The sequence below is a fragment of the Salvelinus namaycush genome, chromosome 8 (genome assembly GCF_016432855.1).
Source record: "Salvelinus namaycush isolate Seneca chromosome 8, SaNama_1.0, whole genome shotgun sequence".
NCBI classification, from domain to species: Eukaryota; Metazoa; Chordata; class Actinopteri; order Salmoniformes; family Salmonidae; genus Salvelinus; species Salvelinus namaycush.
In genome coordinates this window covers 62,886,626-62,904,739 of record NC_052314.1, presented here as the reverse complement: position 1 = coordinate 62,904,739, position 18,114 = coordinate 62,886,626, and the positions used below count along the sequence as shown (strand labels likewise).

General features: G+C 45.1%; 1 protein-coding gene across 1 annotated transcript in view; it reads right to left on the bottom strand.

The window, feature by feature from the left end:
• Positions 1–18,114, bottom strand: part of LOC120053047 (lipopolysaccharide-responsive and beige-like anchor protein) — a 326,774-nt gene that overhangs the window by 245,457 nt on the left and 63,203 nt on the right. The window contains exons 8-10 of the mRNA XM_039000298.1: positions 10,239–10,358; positions 8,847–8,993; positions 8,354–8,551 (exon numbers count right to left, since the gene is read on the bottom strand). Of these exons, the coding sequence (XP_038856226.1) occupies positions 8,354–8,551; positions 8,847–8,993; positions 10,239–10,358 (465 nt within the window). The remainder of the gene's footprint in view (positions 1–8,353; positions 8,552–8,846; positions 8,994–10,238; positions 10,359–18,114) is intronic.

Here is an 18,114-nt window from a genome sequence, read left to right as displayed (position 1 = left end):
ACAATTGCAACCTGGCCAAGATGAAGCAAAGCAGTTCGACTCGTACAACAACACACAGTTACACATGGAGTAAAACAAACATACAGTCAATAATACAGTAGAAAAATAAGTCTATATACAATGTGAGCAAGTGAGGTGAGATGAGGGAGGTAAAGGCAAAAAAAGGCCATGGTGGCGAAGTAAATACAATATAGCAAGTAAAACACTGGAATGGTAGATTTGCAGTGGAAGATTGTGCAAAGTAGAGATAGAAATAATGGGGTGCAAAGGAGCAAAATAAATAAATAAATAAATACAGTAGGAGGAGAGGTAGTTATTTGGGCTAAATTATAGATGGGCTATGTACAGGTGCAGTAATCTGTGAGCTGCTCTGACAGCTGGTGCTTAAAGCTAGTACGGTAGAATCAGAACCCTATCAGAACCCTATGGACTGTAGACAAAGGCTGGGTCTTGGCAGTCTGTTTCTGCTTTCGTCTCAGGTGAAAAACAGCGCGGATTGGAGGCGGTGTCACATTTCTCCCTTATACTGTTTCAACACCACACCAGATGTACAACGCCTCAGAACATCTGTCTCCTTTACAGCACTATTACACCTGTCGCTAACGGTGACGGGCTGAGTGGCAGGCGCGTTACCGCGACGATGAGTTAGTCTCTAAGGCAACATGGCTCAGGTGTCTAGTCCGTTTACCCTGATGAGGGTTTTGCTAAATGAGTTGTGGATAGAAAATGTTCGACATTTCTTAATGTCAGATTCCACAGTAGCTAAATGTGCTATTATGAGCAAGGCCCTTTTCCTCATGCGTTTATGGTTCTGTCTACCGACTAAACAAGCCAATAGTCATTGTGAACACATACGTAGAGGACACTAACCTACAGACACATGTCCATGTATGGAAGACAGACAATGTGCTAACAAATACTAAACAAGTTGACCTAAATAGAGGGAATGAGGAAGAATATAGGAAATGATTAGTCTATAGGCGATGGGGTCTGTGTGTGTGCGTGCGTGCGTGTACAAACGTACAGGCCGAGCTGCCTCAGAAAGTCAAAGGAGCTCATGCGTTGACTAAACGCGCTGTGAGGCTCAGAGACAAAACTCAATTACAGTGAGAGACAATAAGAGAATTCAAAGTAATTCAATAAAAAGGACAGCTGTGTGTGTGTGTGTGTGTGTGTGTGAGTGCTGCCAAGGTCTTCCTAATGTGCATTTAATCAGGCGTGCAGACGTCCTTCTGCGATAAAGAAAGTCAAAAACATGGATTTGAATGAGAGTTGGAGAGAAATACATTTGAAGCACTTTCATTACAGTACTTGTCATCTAGTTGTTGCTACCTAGAACTTACATGGTAACACGTAGCCACCAGAACGTGCCAATTTACTTTATCTCATAAATAAATTAACTCATCATCTTCAGTAACTACAGGGTCAAATAGAGTATTGCATAATATAATAAAGTGCTTAAAGAAAACTCAGGAAGCACCACCTTGGTTCAATATAGAAACGACTGGTAGGCAGATCTAATTCTGTAATAGAACAGGGTGGTGTTCTGTTCCCAGCCTGCTAGCCAGCCAGGTGATGATGATGATGATGCTGAGAAATACTGAATAAGCATTTCACAAATTTAAGTGAATGTAATTTTTTTTTTTATAAACATAAGACTACAATTGCATAGTCTAAACCACCATTTCTAAGTGTAGCCAGCCAGGTGCAGTGTGGTTCATTCTCACCTCTATCTTAAAGGAACAATCCACCCAAAAACACTCATTCCCTTCATTTACAGTGTTAAATAACACGACTATGTGAGAACAATATTTTTTTGTGAACAAATGTTTCATTTTAGCGTTATAATAAGGTTGGTAGCAACATGGAAAATCGTTGTGGAAGTCTGTTGTAGCTCAAGTCTACTACAAAATCCACAATGCAATGCTCTCTATGGGCTGGCTGGATAGCTAGCTAGCAAACGTAGCTACACACAATAATACCAAACGCAAAATCAGCATGTGAAGTAGCTAGTTAGCTGTAAAATCCCCTAAACAAACTGCACTATCAATGTTAGGACTACAACCTAACTATGTTCAACCTGCAGATGTCAAATCAAATTCTATTTGTCACATACACGTGTTTAGCAGATGTTATTGCAGGTGTAGCGAAATTCTTGTGTTTCTAGCTCCAACAGTGCAGTAATATCTAACAAGTAATATCTAACCATTTCAAAAACAACACACACAAATCTAAAGTAAAGGAATGGAATTAAGAATATATAAATATTTGGATGAGCAATGTCAGACCGGCATAGACTAAGATACAGTAGAATATGATAGAACACAGTATATACTGCCTCACAGAGTGGAGTCTGAAATTTGTACGGGCAGATATACTTTTGAGGAGATGGGAAACGTTGCCCATGCTACATCAATGGGCCGCGCGGTGCATTCTGGGCGATTCTGGGACAAGGAGTTGGATACATTCCCAACCAGCAGACTGTCGTTGAATTCCTATCTCCTTTCTCTAATCTCTATGACAACGGCACCATGCAATGCACTCTGGACTAAAGAGGCAGGCAAAATGGGGAAAATGTGCTAGACTCTCCATTAAATTACACATTTCTAGAGGTAGGAATATCACAGAAATATGATCAATGGCTCATTGGAGAGAAGACATCCTCCCGAATTACGACGTCGGCCAGTATTGAAATCTGACATGTACAATAGACATTTTCGCGATCTAAAAGTCGTATTCCTATTAACTTCCAGTGTAGTGAGAGACTTTATCACGGTGCTACGTCATACCAGACGGATTTCTGCCTGCTTGAATGGCAATGAAATCATGAAATGACACAGGGAATCGATAGAACATCACTCAGAGATGCACAAAAACAATATAACATTCAAAATGGGTGAACTTTTCCTTTAATTAGAAGTAGATAGAGCCTGATGGAGGTGCTTCATTACCTGTATGAAGGTGTGTGTATGAAGGTGTGTGTATGAAGGTGTGTGTATGTGTATGTGTATGTGTGTGTGTAGGTGTGTGTATGTGTGTGTGTAGGTGTGTGTATGTGTGTGTGTAGGTGTGTGTGTAGGTGTGTGTGTGTAGGTGTGTGTATGTGTGTGTGTAGGTGTGTAGGTGTGTGTATGTGTGTGTGTAGGTATGTGTATGAGTGTGTGTAGGTGTGTGTGTAGGTGTGTGTGTGTGTGTAGGTGTGTGTATGTGTGTGTGTGTAGGTGTGTAGGTGTGTGTATGTGTGTGTGTGTGTAGGTGTGTGTAGGTGTGTGTAGGTGTGTGTGTGTGTGTGTGTGTGTGTGTGTGTGTGTGTGTGTGTAGGTGTGTGTGTAGGTGTGTGTGTGTGTGTAGGTGTGTGTATGTGTGTAGGTGTGTGTGTGTGTGTAGGTGTGTGTATGTGTGTGTGTGTGTAGGTGTGTGTGTGTGTAGGTGTGTGTATGTGTGTGTGTAGGTGTGTGTATGTGTGTGTGTGTAGGTATGTGTATGAGTGTGTGTAGGTGTAGGTGTGTGTAGGTGTATGAAGGTGTGTGTATATGTGTATGAAGGTGTGTGTATATGTGTATGAAGGTGTGTGTATATGTGTATGAAGGTGTGTGTATGTGTATGTGTATGACGGTGTGTGTGTATGTGTATGAAGGTGTGTAGGTGTGTGTGTGTGTGTGTGTGTATGAAGGTGTGTAGGTGTGTGTGTGTGTGTGTGTGTGTGTGTGTGTGTAGGTGTGTAGGTGTGTGTAGGTGTGTGTGTGTGTGTGTAGGTGTGTGTGTGTGTGTGTGTAGGTGTGTGTGTGTGTGTAGGTGTGTGTGTAGGTGTGTGTGTGTGTGTGTAGGTGTGTGTGTGTGTGTAGGTGTGTGTGTAGGTGTGTGTGTGTGTGTGTGTAGGTGTGTGTGTAGGTGTGTAGGTGTGTGTAGGTGTGTGTAGGTGTGTGTAGGTGTGTAGGTGTGTGTGTGTAGGTGTGTGTGTGTGTAGGTGTGTGTGTGTGTAGGTGTGTGTAGGTGTGTGTGTGTGTGTAGGTGTGTGTGTAGGTGTGTGTGTAGGTGTGTGTATGTGTATGAAGGTGTGTGTAGGTGTGTGTGTGTAGGTGTGTGTAGGTGTGTGTAGGTGTGTGTGTGTGTAGGTGTGTGTGTGTGTAGGTGTGTGTGTGTGTGTGTGTGTGTAGGTGTGTAGGTGTGTGTGTGTGTGTGTAGGTGTGTGTGTGTGTGTGTGTGTAGGTATGTGTGTATGTGTGTGTGTAGGTGTGTGTGTAAGTGTAGGTGTGTGTGTAGGTGTAGGTGTGTGTAGGTGTAGGTGTGTGTAGGTGTGTGTGTAGGTGTAGGTGTGTGTGTAGGTGTGTGTAGGTGTAGGTGTGTGTGTGTAGGTGTGTGTAGGTGTAGGTGTGTGTGTGTAGGTGTGTGTAGGTGTGTGTGTGTGTGTGTAGGTGTGTAGGTGTGTAGGTGTGTGTGTGTAGGTATGTGTGTAGGTGTGTGTGTAGGTGTGTGTAGGTGTGTGTGTAGGTGTGTGTAGGTGTGTGTGTAGGTGTGTGTGTAGGTGTAGGTGTGTGTGTAGGTGTGTGTAGGTGTAGGTGTGTGTAGGTGTAGGTGTAGGTGTGTGTGTAGGTATGTGTAGGTGTAGGTGTGTGTAGGTGTAGGTGTGTGTGTAGGTGTGTGTAGGTGTGTGTAGGTGTGTGTGTAGGTGTGTGTGTGTGTGTGTAGGTGTGTGTGTGTAGGTGTGTGTGTGTAGGTGTGTGTGTGTAGGTGTGTGTGTGTAGGTGTGTGTGTGTGTGTGTAGGTGTGTGTGTGTGTGTAGGTGTGTGTGTGTAGGTGTGTGTGTGTAGGTGTGTGTGTGTGTGTGTGTGTGTGTGTGTGTAGGTGTGTAGGTGTGTGTGTGTAGGTGTGTAGGTGTGTGTAGGTGTGTGTGTGTAGATGTGTGTGTGTGTAGGTGTGTGTGTGTGTGTAGGTGTGTGTGTGTGTAGGTGTGTGTGTGTAGGTGTGTGTGTAGGTGTGTGTGTGTAGGTGTGTGTGTAGGTGTGTGTGTAGGTGTGTGTGTAGGTGTGTGTAGGTGTGTGTGTGTAGGTGTGTGTGTGTAGGTGTGTGTATGAAGGTGTGTGTATATGTGTATGAAGGTGTGTGTGTATGTGTATGAAGGTGTGTGTGTATGTGTGTGAAGGTGTGTGTGTATGTGTATGAAGGTGTGTGTGTATGTGTGTGAAGGTGTGTGTGTATGTGTGTGAAGGTGTGTGTGTATGTGTGTGAAGGTGTGTGTGTGTGTGTGTAGGTATGTGTATGAAGGTGTGTGTGTATGTGTGTGTGTGTGTGTGTAGGTGTGTGTGTGTGTAGGTGTGTGTAGGTGTGTGTAGGTGTGTGTAGGTGTGTGTAGGTGTGTGTAGGTGTAGGTGTGTGTGTAGGTGTGTGTAGGTGTGTGTGTAGGTGTGTGTGTAGGTGTGTGTGTAGGTGTGTGTAGGTGTGTGTAGGTGTAGGTGTGTGTAGGTGTAGGTGTGTGTGTGTAGGTGTGTGTGTGTAGGTGTGTGTGTAGGTGTGTGTAGGTGTGTGTGTAGGTGTGTGTGTAGGTGTGTGTGTAGGTGTGTGTAGGTGTGTGTAGGTGTAGGTGTGTGTAGGTGTAGGTGTGTGTGTGTAGGTGTGTGTGTGTAGGTGTGTGTGTAGGTGTGTAGGTGTGTGTGTGTAGGTGTGTGTGTAGGTGTGTGTAGGTGTGTGTAGGTGTGTGTGTGTGTAGGTGTGTGTGTGTGTGTGTAGGTGTGTGTGTAGGTGTGTGTGTGTAGGTGTGTGTGTGTAGGTGTGTGTGTAGGTGTGTGTGTGTGTGTAGGTGTGTGTGTGTAGGTGTGTGTAGGTGTAGGTGTGTGTAGGTGTGTGTAGGTGTACAGTAGGTGTGTGTAGGTGTGTGTGTGTGTGTAGGTGTGTGTGTGTGTGTAGGTGTGTGTGTGTAGGTGTGTGTGTGTAGGTGTGTGTGTGTAGGTGTGTGTGTGTAGGTGTGTGTGTGTAGGTGTGTGTGTGTAGGTGTGTGTAGGTGTGTGTAGGTGTGTGTGTAGGTGTGTGTGTGTGTAGGTGTGTGTGTGTGTGTGTGTGTGTGTGTAGGTGTGTGTGTGTGTGTGTAGGTGTGTAGGTGTGTGTGTGTGTAGGTGTGTAGGTGTGTGTGTGTAGGTGTGTGTGTGTGTGTAGGTGTGTGTGTGTGTGTAGGTGTGTGTGTGTGTAGGTGTGTGTGTGTAGGTGTGTGTGTGTAGGTGTGTGTGTGTAGGTGTGTGTGTGTAGGTGTGTGTAGGTGTGTGTGTAGGTGTGTGTAGGTGTATGAAGGTGTATGAAGGTGTGTGTAGGTGTGTGTAGGTGTGTGTAGGTGTATGAAGGTGTGTGTGTATATGTGTATGAAGGTGTGTGTGTATGTGTATGAAGGTGTGTGTGTGTATGTGTATGAAGGTGTGTGTGTGTATGTGTATGAAGGTGTGTGTGTGTATGTGTGTGTGTGTGTGTGTGTGTGTGTGTGTGTGTGTGTGTGTGTGTGTGTGAAGGTGTGTGTGTATGTGTGTGAAGGTGTGTGTGTATGTGTGTGAAGGTGTGTGTGTATGTGTGTGTGTGTGTAGGTGTGTGTGTAGGTGTGTGTATGTGTATGAAGGTGTGTGTAGGTGTGTGTGTAGGTGTGTAGGTGTGTGTGTAGGTGTGTGTGTGTGTGTGTGTAGGTGTGTGTGTGTGTGTAGGTGTGTGTAGGTGTGTGTGTAGGTGTGTAGGTGTGTGTGTGTGTGTAGGTGTGTAGGTGTGTGTGTGTGTGTGTGTGTAGGTGTGTGTGTGTGTGTAGGTGTGTAGGTGTGTAGGTGTGTGTGTGTGTAGGTGTGTGTGTGTGTAGGTGTGTGTGTGTGTGTGTGTGTGTGTGTGTGTGTGTAGGTGTGTGTGTGTGTGTGTGTAGGTGTGTGTGTGTAGGTGTGTAGGTGTGTGTGTAGGTGTGTGTGTGTGTAGGTGTGTGTAGGTGTGTGTGTGTAGGTGTGTGTGTGTAGGTGTGTGTGTGTAGGTGTGTGTGTGTGTAGGTGTGTGTGTAGGTGTGTGTAGGTGTGTGTAGGTGTATGAAGGTGTGTGTAGGTGTGTGTAGGTGTGTGTAGGTGTGTGTAGGTGTATGAAGGTGTGTGTGTATATGTGTATGAAGGTGTGTGTGTGTATGTGTATGAAGGTGTGTGTGTGTATGTGTATGAAGGTGTGTGTGTGTGTGTGTGTGTGTGTGTGAAGGTGTGTGTGTATGTGTGTGAAGGTGTGTGTGTATGTGTGTGAAGGTGTGTGTGTATGTGTGTGTGTGTGTAGGTGTGTGTGTAGGTGTGTGTATGTGTATGAAGGTGTGTGTAGGTGTGTGTGTAGGTGTGTAGGTGTGTGTGTAGGTGTGTGTGTGTGTGTGTGTGTGTGTGTAGGTGTGTGTGTGTGTGTGTAGGTGTGTGTAGGTGTGTGTGTAGGTGTGTAGGTGTGTAGGTGTGTGTGTGTGTGTGTGTGTAGGTGTGTAGGTGTGTGTGTGTGTAGGTGTGTGTGTGTGTGTGTAGGTGTGTAGGTGTGTGTGTGTGTGTGTAGGTGTGTGTGTGTGTGTAGGTATGTGTGTAGGTGTGTAGGTGTGTGTGTGTGTGTAGGTATGTGTGTAGGTGTGTGTGTAGGTGTGTGTGTAGGTGTGTGTGTGTGTGTGTGTAGGTGTGTGTAGGTGTGTGTGTGTGTAGGTGTGTGTGTGTGTGTGTGTAGGTGTGTGTAGGTGTGTAGGTGTGTGTAGATGTGTAGGTGTGTGTGTGTAGGTGTGTGTGTGTAGGTGTGTAGGTGTGTGTAGGTGTGTAGGTGTGTGTAGGTGTGTAGGTGTGTGTGTGTAGGTGTGTGTGTGTGTGTAGGTGTGTGTGTAGGTGTGTGTGTAGGTGTGTGTGTGTGTGTGTAGGTGTGTGTGTAGGTGTGTGTGTGTGTGTGTGTAGGTGTGTGTGTGTGTGTGTAGGTGTGTGTGTGTGTGTGTGTAGGTGTGTGTTTGGGTTACAGGTTAGGGGTCAGGGAAAATAGGATTTTGAATGGAAATTAAATTGTAGATCCCATGAAGATAGAAGAACAAAACGTGTGTGTGTGTGTAACAAGTGGCTGAGGAACCGGAGTAGGGGATAAGAATAACCTGCAGAAGTGCCATTAGTCAGGGTGGATTGATAACTTTTTTCAACATTGACTAGATGTCTAGCGTAGATGGTTTACATGTTGGTGCAGTAGCACTGCCAAAACCAAATTTCTATGTATGAGTGTGAGTTTGCGCGCGTTTATGTGTGTGTGTGTGTGTGTGTGTGTGTGTGTGTGTGTGTGTGTGTGTGTGTGTGTGTGTGTGTGTGTGTGTGTGTGTGTGTGTGTGTGTGTAGGTGTGTGTGTGTGTCCGTACCTGCAGCATGAGTGCGTGTGGCGAGTGGACGAAGATGGAGGCGTTGTCCTTGGGGGAGGACTCCAGGCACAGCTGAGCGTCGGTGGCGCGGGGGTTGTAGGAGAAGGAGATGCAGGAGGACAGCTTGCCGTCGTACAGTAGGGTCTTGTGGTGCTCAGCAAACAGGAGGTCACTCTCAGCCTTGTACTTGAACGTGCCCTGAGAGACACGGCAGACGTCAAATCAATTAACAGGAAGGAGACTTGAGTGTGACTTTCATTTATATTTTTCTGTTGGGTTTAAACCTTACACACTACTAGTGATAGTCTGTAGTGTATCTTGAAATAATTCATGATAGGAGAAAGGAGGAAGATCCACAATCATTAATGTTTCACATCAAATTGATGAGTGCAGGCCTTCCTTGTTTGATCTATGGGGTATCCAAATGTCCGGGCGTTTTGGAACAGTGGGACTACTGAATACTGCATGATGACTGGGCTTTGCCTCTACCTACCTTGTAACCAGGCCCCAGCTGGTAGATGGCCAGGATCTGGGCTGCACTGAGGGCCTCGCCAAACAGATACACCGCCCCCATCTGACCACAGAACACACGGTTGGCGTCCGCCGTCTCTGACGAACCCAGGAAACACTTGTCGAAAGTCTGAAGGGAGGAAGGAAGGAAACAGGGAAGGAGAATTGAACAAGCATTAATAAAGATAACTATGACAACTCAAACAGCATGTCTGAGTCTGAATCGACACACCATCGGCATAGAGATAACATACATTTCTATTCATCCGTTCCCTTCTGTATGTTTACTAGAGCATGTGTAAATAGGCAGGGGATGAGCTGAGCATTGTTATCAAGGAGGGAGAGATGTCTCAATCAGCCATAACTACTGTAGGGTATCGAGGCCCTCTGTGACACTGTCACGCCAAGAGGATTGCATTAGAAAAGCATCTTCATTTGGCTAAAAGCTGACGTGAGAATCTTGTTTTCGCACGAGAGACAGAGATAAAGCATTCTGGAGAACCATGACAGAATCTCATACATACGAGTATGGGTGTATCTTCAACTACACAGCTCATTATGCAACTCATCTCCCTTCCCTGTTACAGACCCAGTTCCATCCATGTGAGGAGACCAAGAGAGGCAGAGAGCGAGAGAGAGGCAGAGAGAGAGGCAGAGAGAAAGAGGCAGAGAGAGAAAGAGGCAGAGAGAGAAAGAGAGAGAGCGAGAGAGGCAGAGAGAGAGAGAGAGAGAGAGAGAGAGAGAGGCAGAGAGGCAGAGAGAGAGAGAGAGAGAGAGGCAGAGAGAGAGAGAGAGGCAGAGAGAGAGAGAGAGGCAGAGAGAGAGAGAGAGAGGCAGAGAGAGAGAGAGAGGCAGAGAGAGAGAGAGAGAGGCAGAGAGAGAGAGAGAGGCAGAGAGATAAAGAGTGTGGTTTCACCCCTGATCCCTCTGTCAGCTGAGACAGTGATTATATCAATCAATCAGAAAGAGTGGGGCCTGTGGGGAGGTGCTGTCCTCTTCTAACAACCTGTACTGCAGTAACAATGGTTCTCCGTGGAATATCAATCACAACATATACCATACGTCTTTGTGTGGAAACCATTTTATGCAAAGCACAATGGTTCAAATTGAAGAGTTCTGGATGGACAGCTTCAAGGCTTTCTTGTTGATTGATTGATGACTTCAGAGAAATGTTTTGATTGATAATTGGCATCAAAATATACTTTTGGTTACACACATGCATAACAACCACTAGCACAACTTCTAGGTTCAGCTATATTCCATTACACAGCATAGATGGGTAGGAATGGTTGTGTGAGAGTAGAGGTTTGTGGTTACTACAGGAATAGCATTATAACAACAATGATCAGTATAGTATGGATCGAATGCTACTTACGTCGCTGGTGTTGACGAACCAGGTGATTTCTCCGTAGGAGGCGAGCTCTCCATTGACGTAGCAGCTGATCTCACTGTTCTTCCAGCGGTTGTAGACGTGAACGATGGTCACCATGTACCACTGAAACAACAACACACAACAACTTAACCACCATGGTCACCATGTACCACTGAAACAACAACCACCATGGTCACCATGTACCACTGAAACAACAACCACCATGGTCACCATGTACCACTGAAACAACAACCACCATGGTCACCATGTACCACTGAAACAACATCCACCATGGTCACCATGTACCACTGAAACAACAACCACCATGGTCACCATGTACCACTGAAACAACAACCACCATGGTCACCATGTACCACTGAAACAACAACCACCATGGTCACCATGCACCACTGAAACAACAACAACTTAACCACCATGGTCACCATGTACCACTGAAACAACAACAACGTAACCACCATGGTCACCATGTACCACTGAAACAACAACCAACATGGTCACCATGTACCACTGAAACAACATCCACCATGGGCACCATGTACCACTGAAACAACAACCACCATGGTCACCATGTACCACTGAAACAACAACCACCATGGTCACCATGTACCACTGAAACAACATCCACCATGGTCACCATGTACCACTGAAACAACAACCACCATGGCCACCATGTACCACTGAAACAACAACAACTTAACCACCATGGTCACCATGTACCACTGAAACAACAACCACCATGGTCACCATGTACCACTGAAACAACAACCACCATGGTCACCATGTACCACTGAAACAACAACCACTATGGTCACCATGTACCACTGAAACAACAACCACCATGGTCACCATGTACCACTGAAACAACAACAACGTAACCACCATGGTCACATTGTACCACTGAAACAACAACAACGTAACCACCATGGTCACCATGTACCACTGAAACAACAACAACTTAACCACCATGGTCACCATGTACCACTGAAACAACAACAACTTAACCACCATGGTCACCATGTACCACTGAAACAACAACAACTTAACCACCATGGTCACCATGTACCACTGAAACAACAACAACGTAACCACCATGGTCACCATGTACCACTGAAACAACAACAACGTAACCACCATGGTCACTATGTACCACTGAAACAACAACAACGTAACCACCATGGTCACCATGTACCACTGAAACAACAACAACGTAACCACCATGGTCACCATGTACCACTGAAACAACAACAACGTAACCACCATGGTCACCATGAACCACTGAAACAACAACGTAACCACCATGGTCACCATGTACCACTGAAACAACAACTTAACCACCATGGTCACCATGTACCACTGAAACAACAACAACGTAACCACCATGGTCACCATGTACCACTGAAACAACAACAACGTAACCACCATGGTCACCATGTACCACTGAAACAACAACAACGTAACCACCATGGTCACCATGAACCACTGAAACAACAACGTAACCACCGTGGTCACCATGAACCACTGAAACAACAACTTAACCACCATGGTCACCATGTACCACTGAAACAACAACAACTTAACCACCATGGTCACCATGTACCACTGAAACAACAACAACGTAACCACCATGGTCACCATGTACCACTGAAACAACAACAACGTAACCACCATGGTCACCATGTACCACTGAAACAACAACAACGTAACCACCATGGTCACCATGTACCACTGAAACAACAACAACGTAACCACCATGGTCACCATGTACCACTGAAACAACAACAACGTAACCACCATGGTCACCATGTACCACTGAAACAACAACAACGTAACCACCATGGTCACCATGTACCACTGAAACAACAACCACCATGGTCACCATGTACCACTGAAACAACAACTTAACCACCATGGTCACCATGTACCACTGAAACAACAACTTAACTACCATGGTCACCATGTACCACTGAAACAACAACAACGTAACCACCATGGTCACCATGAACCCCTGAAACAACAACAACGTAACCACCATGGTCACCATGTACCACTGAAACAACAACTTAACCACCATGGTCACCATGTACCACTGAAACAACAACAACGTAACCACCATGGTCACCATGTACCACTGAAACAACAACAACGTAACCACCATGGTCACCATGTACCACTGAAACAACAACGTAACCACCATGGTCACCATGAACCACTGAAACAACAACAACGTAACCACCATGGTCACCATATACCACTGAAACAACAACAACTTAACCACCATGGTCACCATGTACCACTGAAACAACAACCACCATGGTCACCATGTACCACTGAAACAACAACAACTTAACCACCATGGTCACCATGTACCACTGAAACAACAACAACTTAACCACCATGGTCACCATGTACCACTGAAACAACAACAACTTAACCACCATGGTCACCATGTACCACTGAAACAACAACAACTTAACCACCATGGTCACCATGTACCACTGAAACAACAACAACGTAACCACCATGGTCACCATGTACCACTGAAACAACAACAACGTAACCACCATGGTCACCATGTACCACTGAAACAACAACAACGTAACCACCATGGTCACCATGTACCACTGAAACAACAACAACTTAACCACCATGGTCACCATGTACCACTGAAACAACGTAACCACCATGGTCACCATGTACCACTGAAACAACAACAACGTAACCACCATGGTCACCATGTACCACTGAAACAACAACAACGTAACCACCATGGTCACCATGTACCACTGAAACAACAACCACCATGGTCACCATGTTCCACTGAAACAACAACAACGTAACCACCATGGTCACCATGTACCACTGAAACAACAACTTAACCACCATGGTCACCATGTACCACTGAAACAACAACTTAACCACCATGGTCACCATGTACCACTGAAACAACAACTTAACCACCATGGTCACCATGTACCACTGAAACACCAACTTAACCACCATGGTCACCATGTACCACTGAAACAATGTAACCACCATGGTCACCATGTACCACTGAAACAACAACAACTTAACCACCATGGTCACCATGTACCACTGAAACAACAACAACATAACCACCATGGTCACCATGTACCACTGAAACAACAACAACGTAACCACCATGGTCACAATGTACCACTGAAACAACAACAACGTAACCACCATGGTCACCATGAACCACTGAAACAACAACGTAACCACCATGGTCACCATGAACCACTGAAACAACAACAACTTAACCACCATGGTCACCATGTACCACTGAAACAACAACAACATAACCACCATGGTCACCATGTACCACTGAAACAACAACAACATAACCACCATGGTCACCATGTACCACTGAAACAACAACAACGTAACCACCATGGTCACCATGTACCACTGAAACAACAACAACGTAACCACCATGGTCACCATGAACCCCTGAAACAACAACAACGTAACCACCATGGTCACCATGTACCACTGAAACAACAACTTAACCACCATGGTCACCATGTACCACTGAAACAACAACAACGTAACCACCATGGTCACCATGTACCACTGAAACAACAACAACGTAACCACCATGGTCACCATGTACCACTGAAACAACAACGTAACCACCATGGTCACCATGAACCACTGAAACAACAACAACGTAACCACCATGGTCACCATGTACCACTGAAACAACAACAACTTAACCACCATGGTGACCATGACCACTGAAACAACAACAACTTAACCACCATGGTCACCATGTACCACTGAAACAACAACCACCATGGTCACCATGTACCACTGAAACAACAACAACTTAACCACCATGGTCACCATGTACCACTGAAACAACAACAACTTAACCACCATGGTCACCATGTACCACTGAAACAACAACAACTTAACCACCATGGTCACCATGTACCACTGAAACAACAACAACGTAACCACCATGGTCACCATGTACCACTGAAACAACAACAACGTAACCACCATGGTCACCATGTACCACTGAAACAACAACAACGTAACCACCATGGTCACCATGTACCACTGAAACAACAACAACTTAACCACCATGGTCACCATGTACCACTGAAACAACAACAACGTAACCACCATGGTCACCATGTACCACTGAAACAACAACAACGTAACCACCATGGTCACCATGTACCACTGAAACAACAACAACGTAACCACCATGGTCACCATGTACCACTGAAACAACAACCACCATGGTCACCATGTTCCACTGAAACAACAACAACGTAACCACCATGGTCACTATGTACCACTGAAACAACAACTTAACCACCATGGTCACCATGTACCACTGAAACAACAACTTAACCACCATGGTCACCATGTACCACTGAAACAACAACTTAACCACCATGGTCACCATGTACCACTGAAACACCAACTTAACCACCATGGTCACCATGTACCACTGAAACAATGTAACCACCATGGTCACCATGTACCACTGAAACAACAACTTAACCACCATGGTCACCATGTACCACTGAAACAACAACAACGTAACCACCATGGTCACCATGTACCACTGAAACAACAACAACGTAACCACCATGGTCACAATGTACCACTGAAACAACAACAACGTAACCACCATGGTCACAATGTACCACTGAAACAACAACTTAACCACCATGGTCACCATGTACCACTGAAACAACAACTTAACCACCATGGTCACCATGTACCACTGAAACAACGTAACCACCATGGTCACCATGTACCACTGAAACAACAACAACTTAACCACCATGGTCACCATGTACCACTGAAACAACAACAATGTAACCACCATGGTCACCATGTACCACTGAAACAACAACAACGTAACCACCATGGTCACCATGTACCACTGAAACAACAACTTAACCACCATGATCACCATGTACCACTGAAACAACGTAACCACCATGGTCACCATGTACCACTGAAACAACAACAATGTAACCACCATGGTCACCATGTACCACTGAAACAACAACAATGTAACCACCATGGTCACCATGTACCACTGAAACAACAACTTAACCACCATGGTCACCATGTACCACTGAAACAACAACTTAACCACCATGGTCACCATGTACCACTGAAACAACAACTTAACCACCATGGTCACCATGTACCACTGAAACAACAACTTAACCACCATGGTCACCATGTACCACTGAAACAACAACTTAACCTCCATGGTCACCATGTACCACTGAAACAACAACTTAACCACCATGGTCACCATGTACCACTGAAACAACAACAACGTAACCACCATGGTCACCATGTACCACTGAAACAACAACAACGTAACCACCATGGTCACCATGTACCACTGAAACAACAACAACGTAACCACCATGGTCACCATGTACCACTGAAACAACAACAACGTAACCACCATGGTCACCATGTACCACTGAAACAACAACTTAACCACCATGGTCACCATGTACCACTGAAACAACAACTTAACCACCATGGTCACCATGTACCACTGAAACAACGTAACCACCATGGTCACCATGTACCACTGAAACAACAACAACTTAACCACCATGGTGACCATGTACCACTGAAACAACAACAACTTAACCACCATGGTCACCATGTACCACTGAAACAACAACAACGTAACCACCATGGTCTCCATGTACCACTGAAACAACAACAACGTAACCACCATGGTCACCATGTACCACTGAAACAACAACGTAACCACCATGGTCACCATGTACCACTGAAACAACAACAACTTAACCACCATGGTGACCATGTACCACTGAAACAACAACAACTTAACCACCATGGTCACCATGTACCACTGAAACAACGTAACCACCATGGTCACCATGTACCACTGAAACAACAACTTAACAACCATGGTCACCATGTAACACTGAAACAACAACCACCATGGTCACCATGTTCCACTGAAACAACAACAACAACTTAACCACCATGGTCACCATGTACCACTGAAACAACAACCACCATGGTCACCATGTACCACTGAAACAACAACAACTTAACCACCATGGTCACCATGTACCACTGAAACAACAACACCACCATGGTCACCATGTACCACTGAAAAACAAAATTAACCACCATGGTCACCATGTACACGACAAACAACAACTAACCACCATGTCACCATGTACCACTGAAACAACAAAACGAACCACCATGGTCACCATGTACCACTGAAACAACAACAACGTTAACCACCATGGTCACCATGTACCACTGAAAAACAACAACTAACCACCACCATGTACCACTGAAACAACAAACTTAACCACCATGGTCACATGTACCACTGAAACAACAAATAACCACCATGGTCACCATGTACCACTGAAAACACCAACTGAACCACCATGGTCACCATGTACCACTGAAACAACCAACTTAACCACCATGGTCACCATGTACCACTGAAACAACAAACCTAACCACCATGGTCACCATGTACCACTGAAAACACAACAACTAACCACATGGTCACCATGTACCACTGAAACAACAACAACAACCACCATGGTCACCATGTACCACTGAAAACAACAACAACGTAACCACCATGGTCCACATGTACCACTGAAAACAACAACTTAACCACCATGGTCACCAATGTACCACTGAAACAAAACAACAACTTTAACCACCATGGTCACCATGTACCACTGAACAACAACGTAACCACCATGGTCACCATGTACCACTGAAACAACAACAATAACCACCATGGTCACATGTACCACTGAAACAACAGTAAACCACCATGACAACAACTTAACCACCATGGTGACCATGTACCACTGAAACAACAACAACTTAACCACCATGGTCACCATGTACCACTGAAACAACAACAACTTAACCACCATGGTCACCATGTCCACTGAACACAACAACTTAACCACCATGGTCACCATGTACCACTGAAACAACGTAACCACCATGGTCACCATGTACCACTGAAACAACAACAACTTAAACCACCATGGTGACCATGTACCACTGAAACAACAACAACTTAACCACCATGGTCACCATGTACCACTGAAACAACAACAATGTAACCACCATGGTCACCATGTACCACTGAAACAACAACAACGTAACCACCATGGTCACCATGTACCACTGAAACACCAACTTACCACCATGGTCACCATGTACCACTGAAACAACAACTTAACCACCATGGTCACCATGTACCACTGAAACAACACACGTAACCACCATGGTCACCATGTACCACTGAAACAACAAAACGTAACCACCATGGTCACCATGATACCACTGAAAACACCAACTTAACCACCATGGTCACATGTACCACTGAAACAACAACACGTAAACCCACCATGGTCAACATGTACCACTGAACCCAACAACAAGGAACACCATGGTCACAGTACCATGAAACAACAACAACGTAACACCATGGTCACCATGTACCACTGAAACAACAACAACGTAACCACCATGGTCACCAGGTACCCACTGAAACAACAACAACGTAACCACCATGGTCACCAAGTACCACGAAACAACAAAACAACGTAACCACCATGGTACCAATTACCACGAAACAACAACTTTAAACCACCATGGTCACCATGTACCACTGAAAACAACAACTTAACCACCATGGTCACCCATGTACCACTGAAACAACGTAACCACCATGGTCACCATGTTACACTGAAAAACAACACTTAACCACCATGTTGACCATGTACCACTGAAACAACAACAACTTAACCACCATGGTGACCAT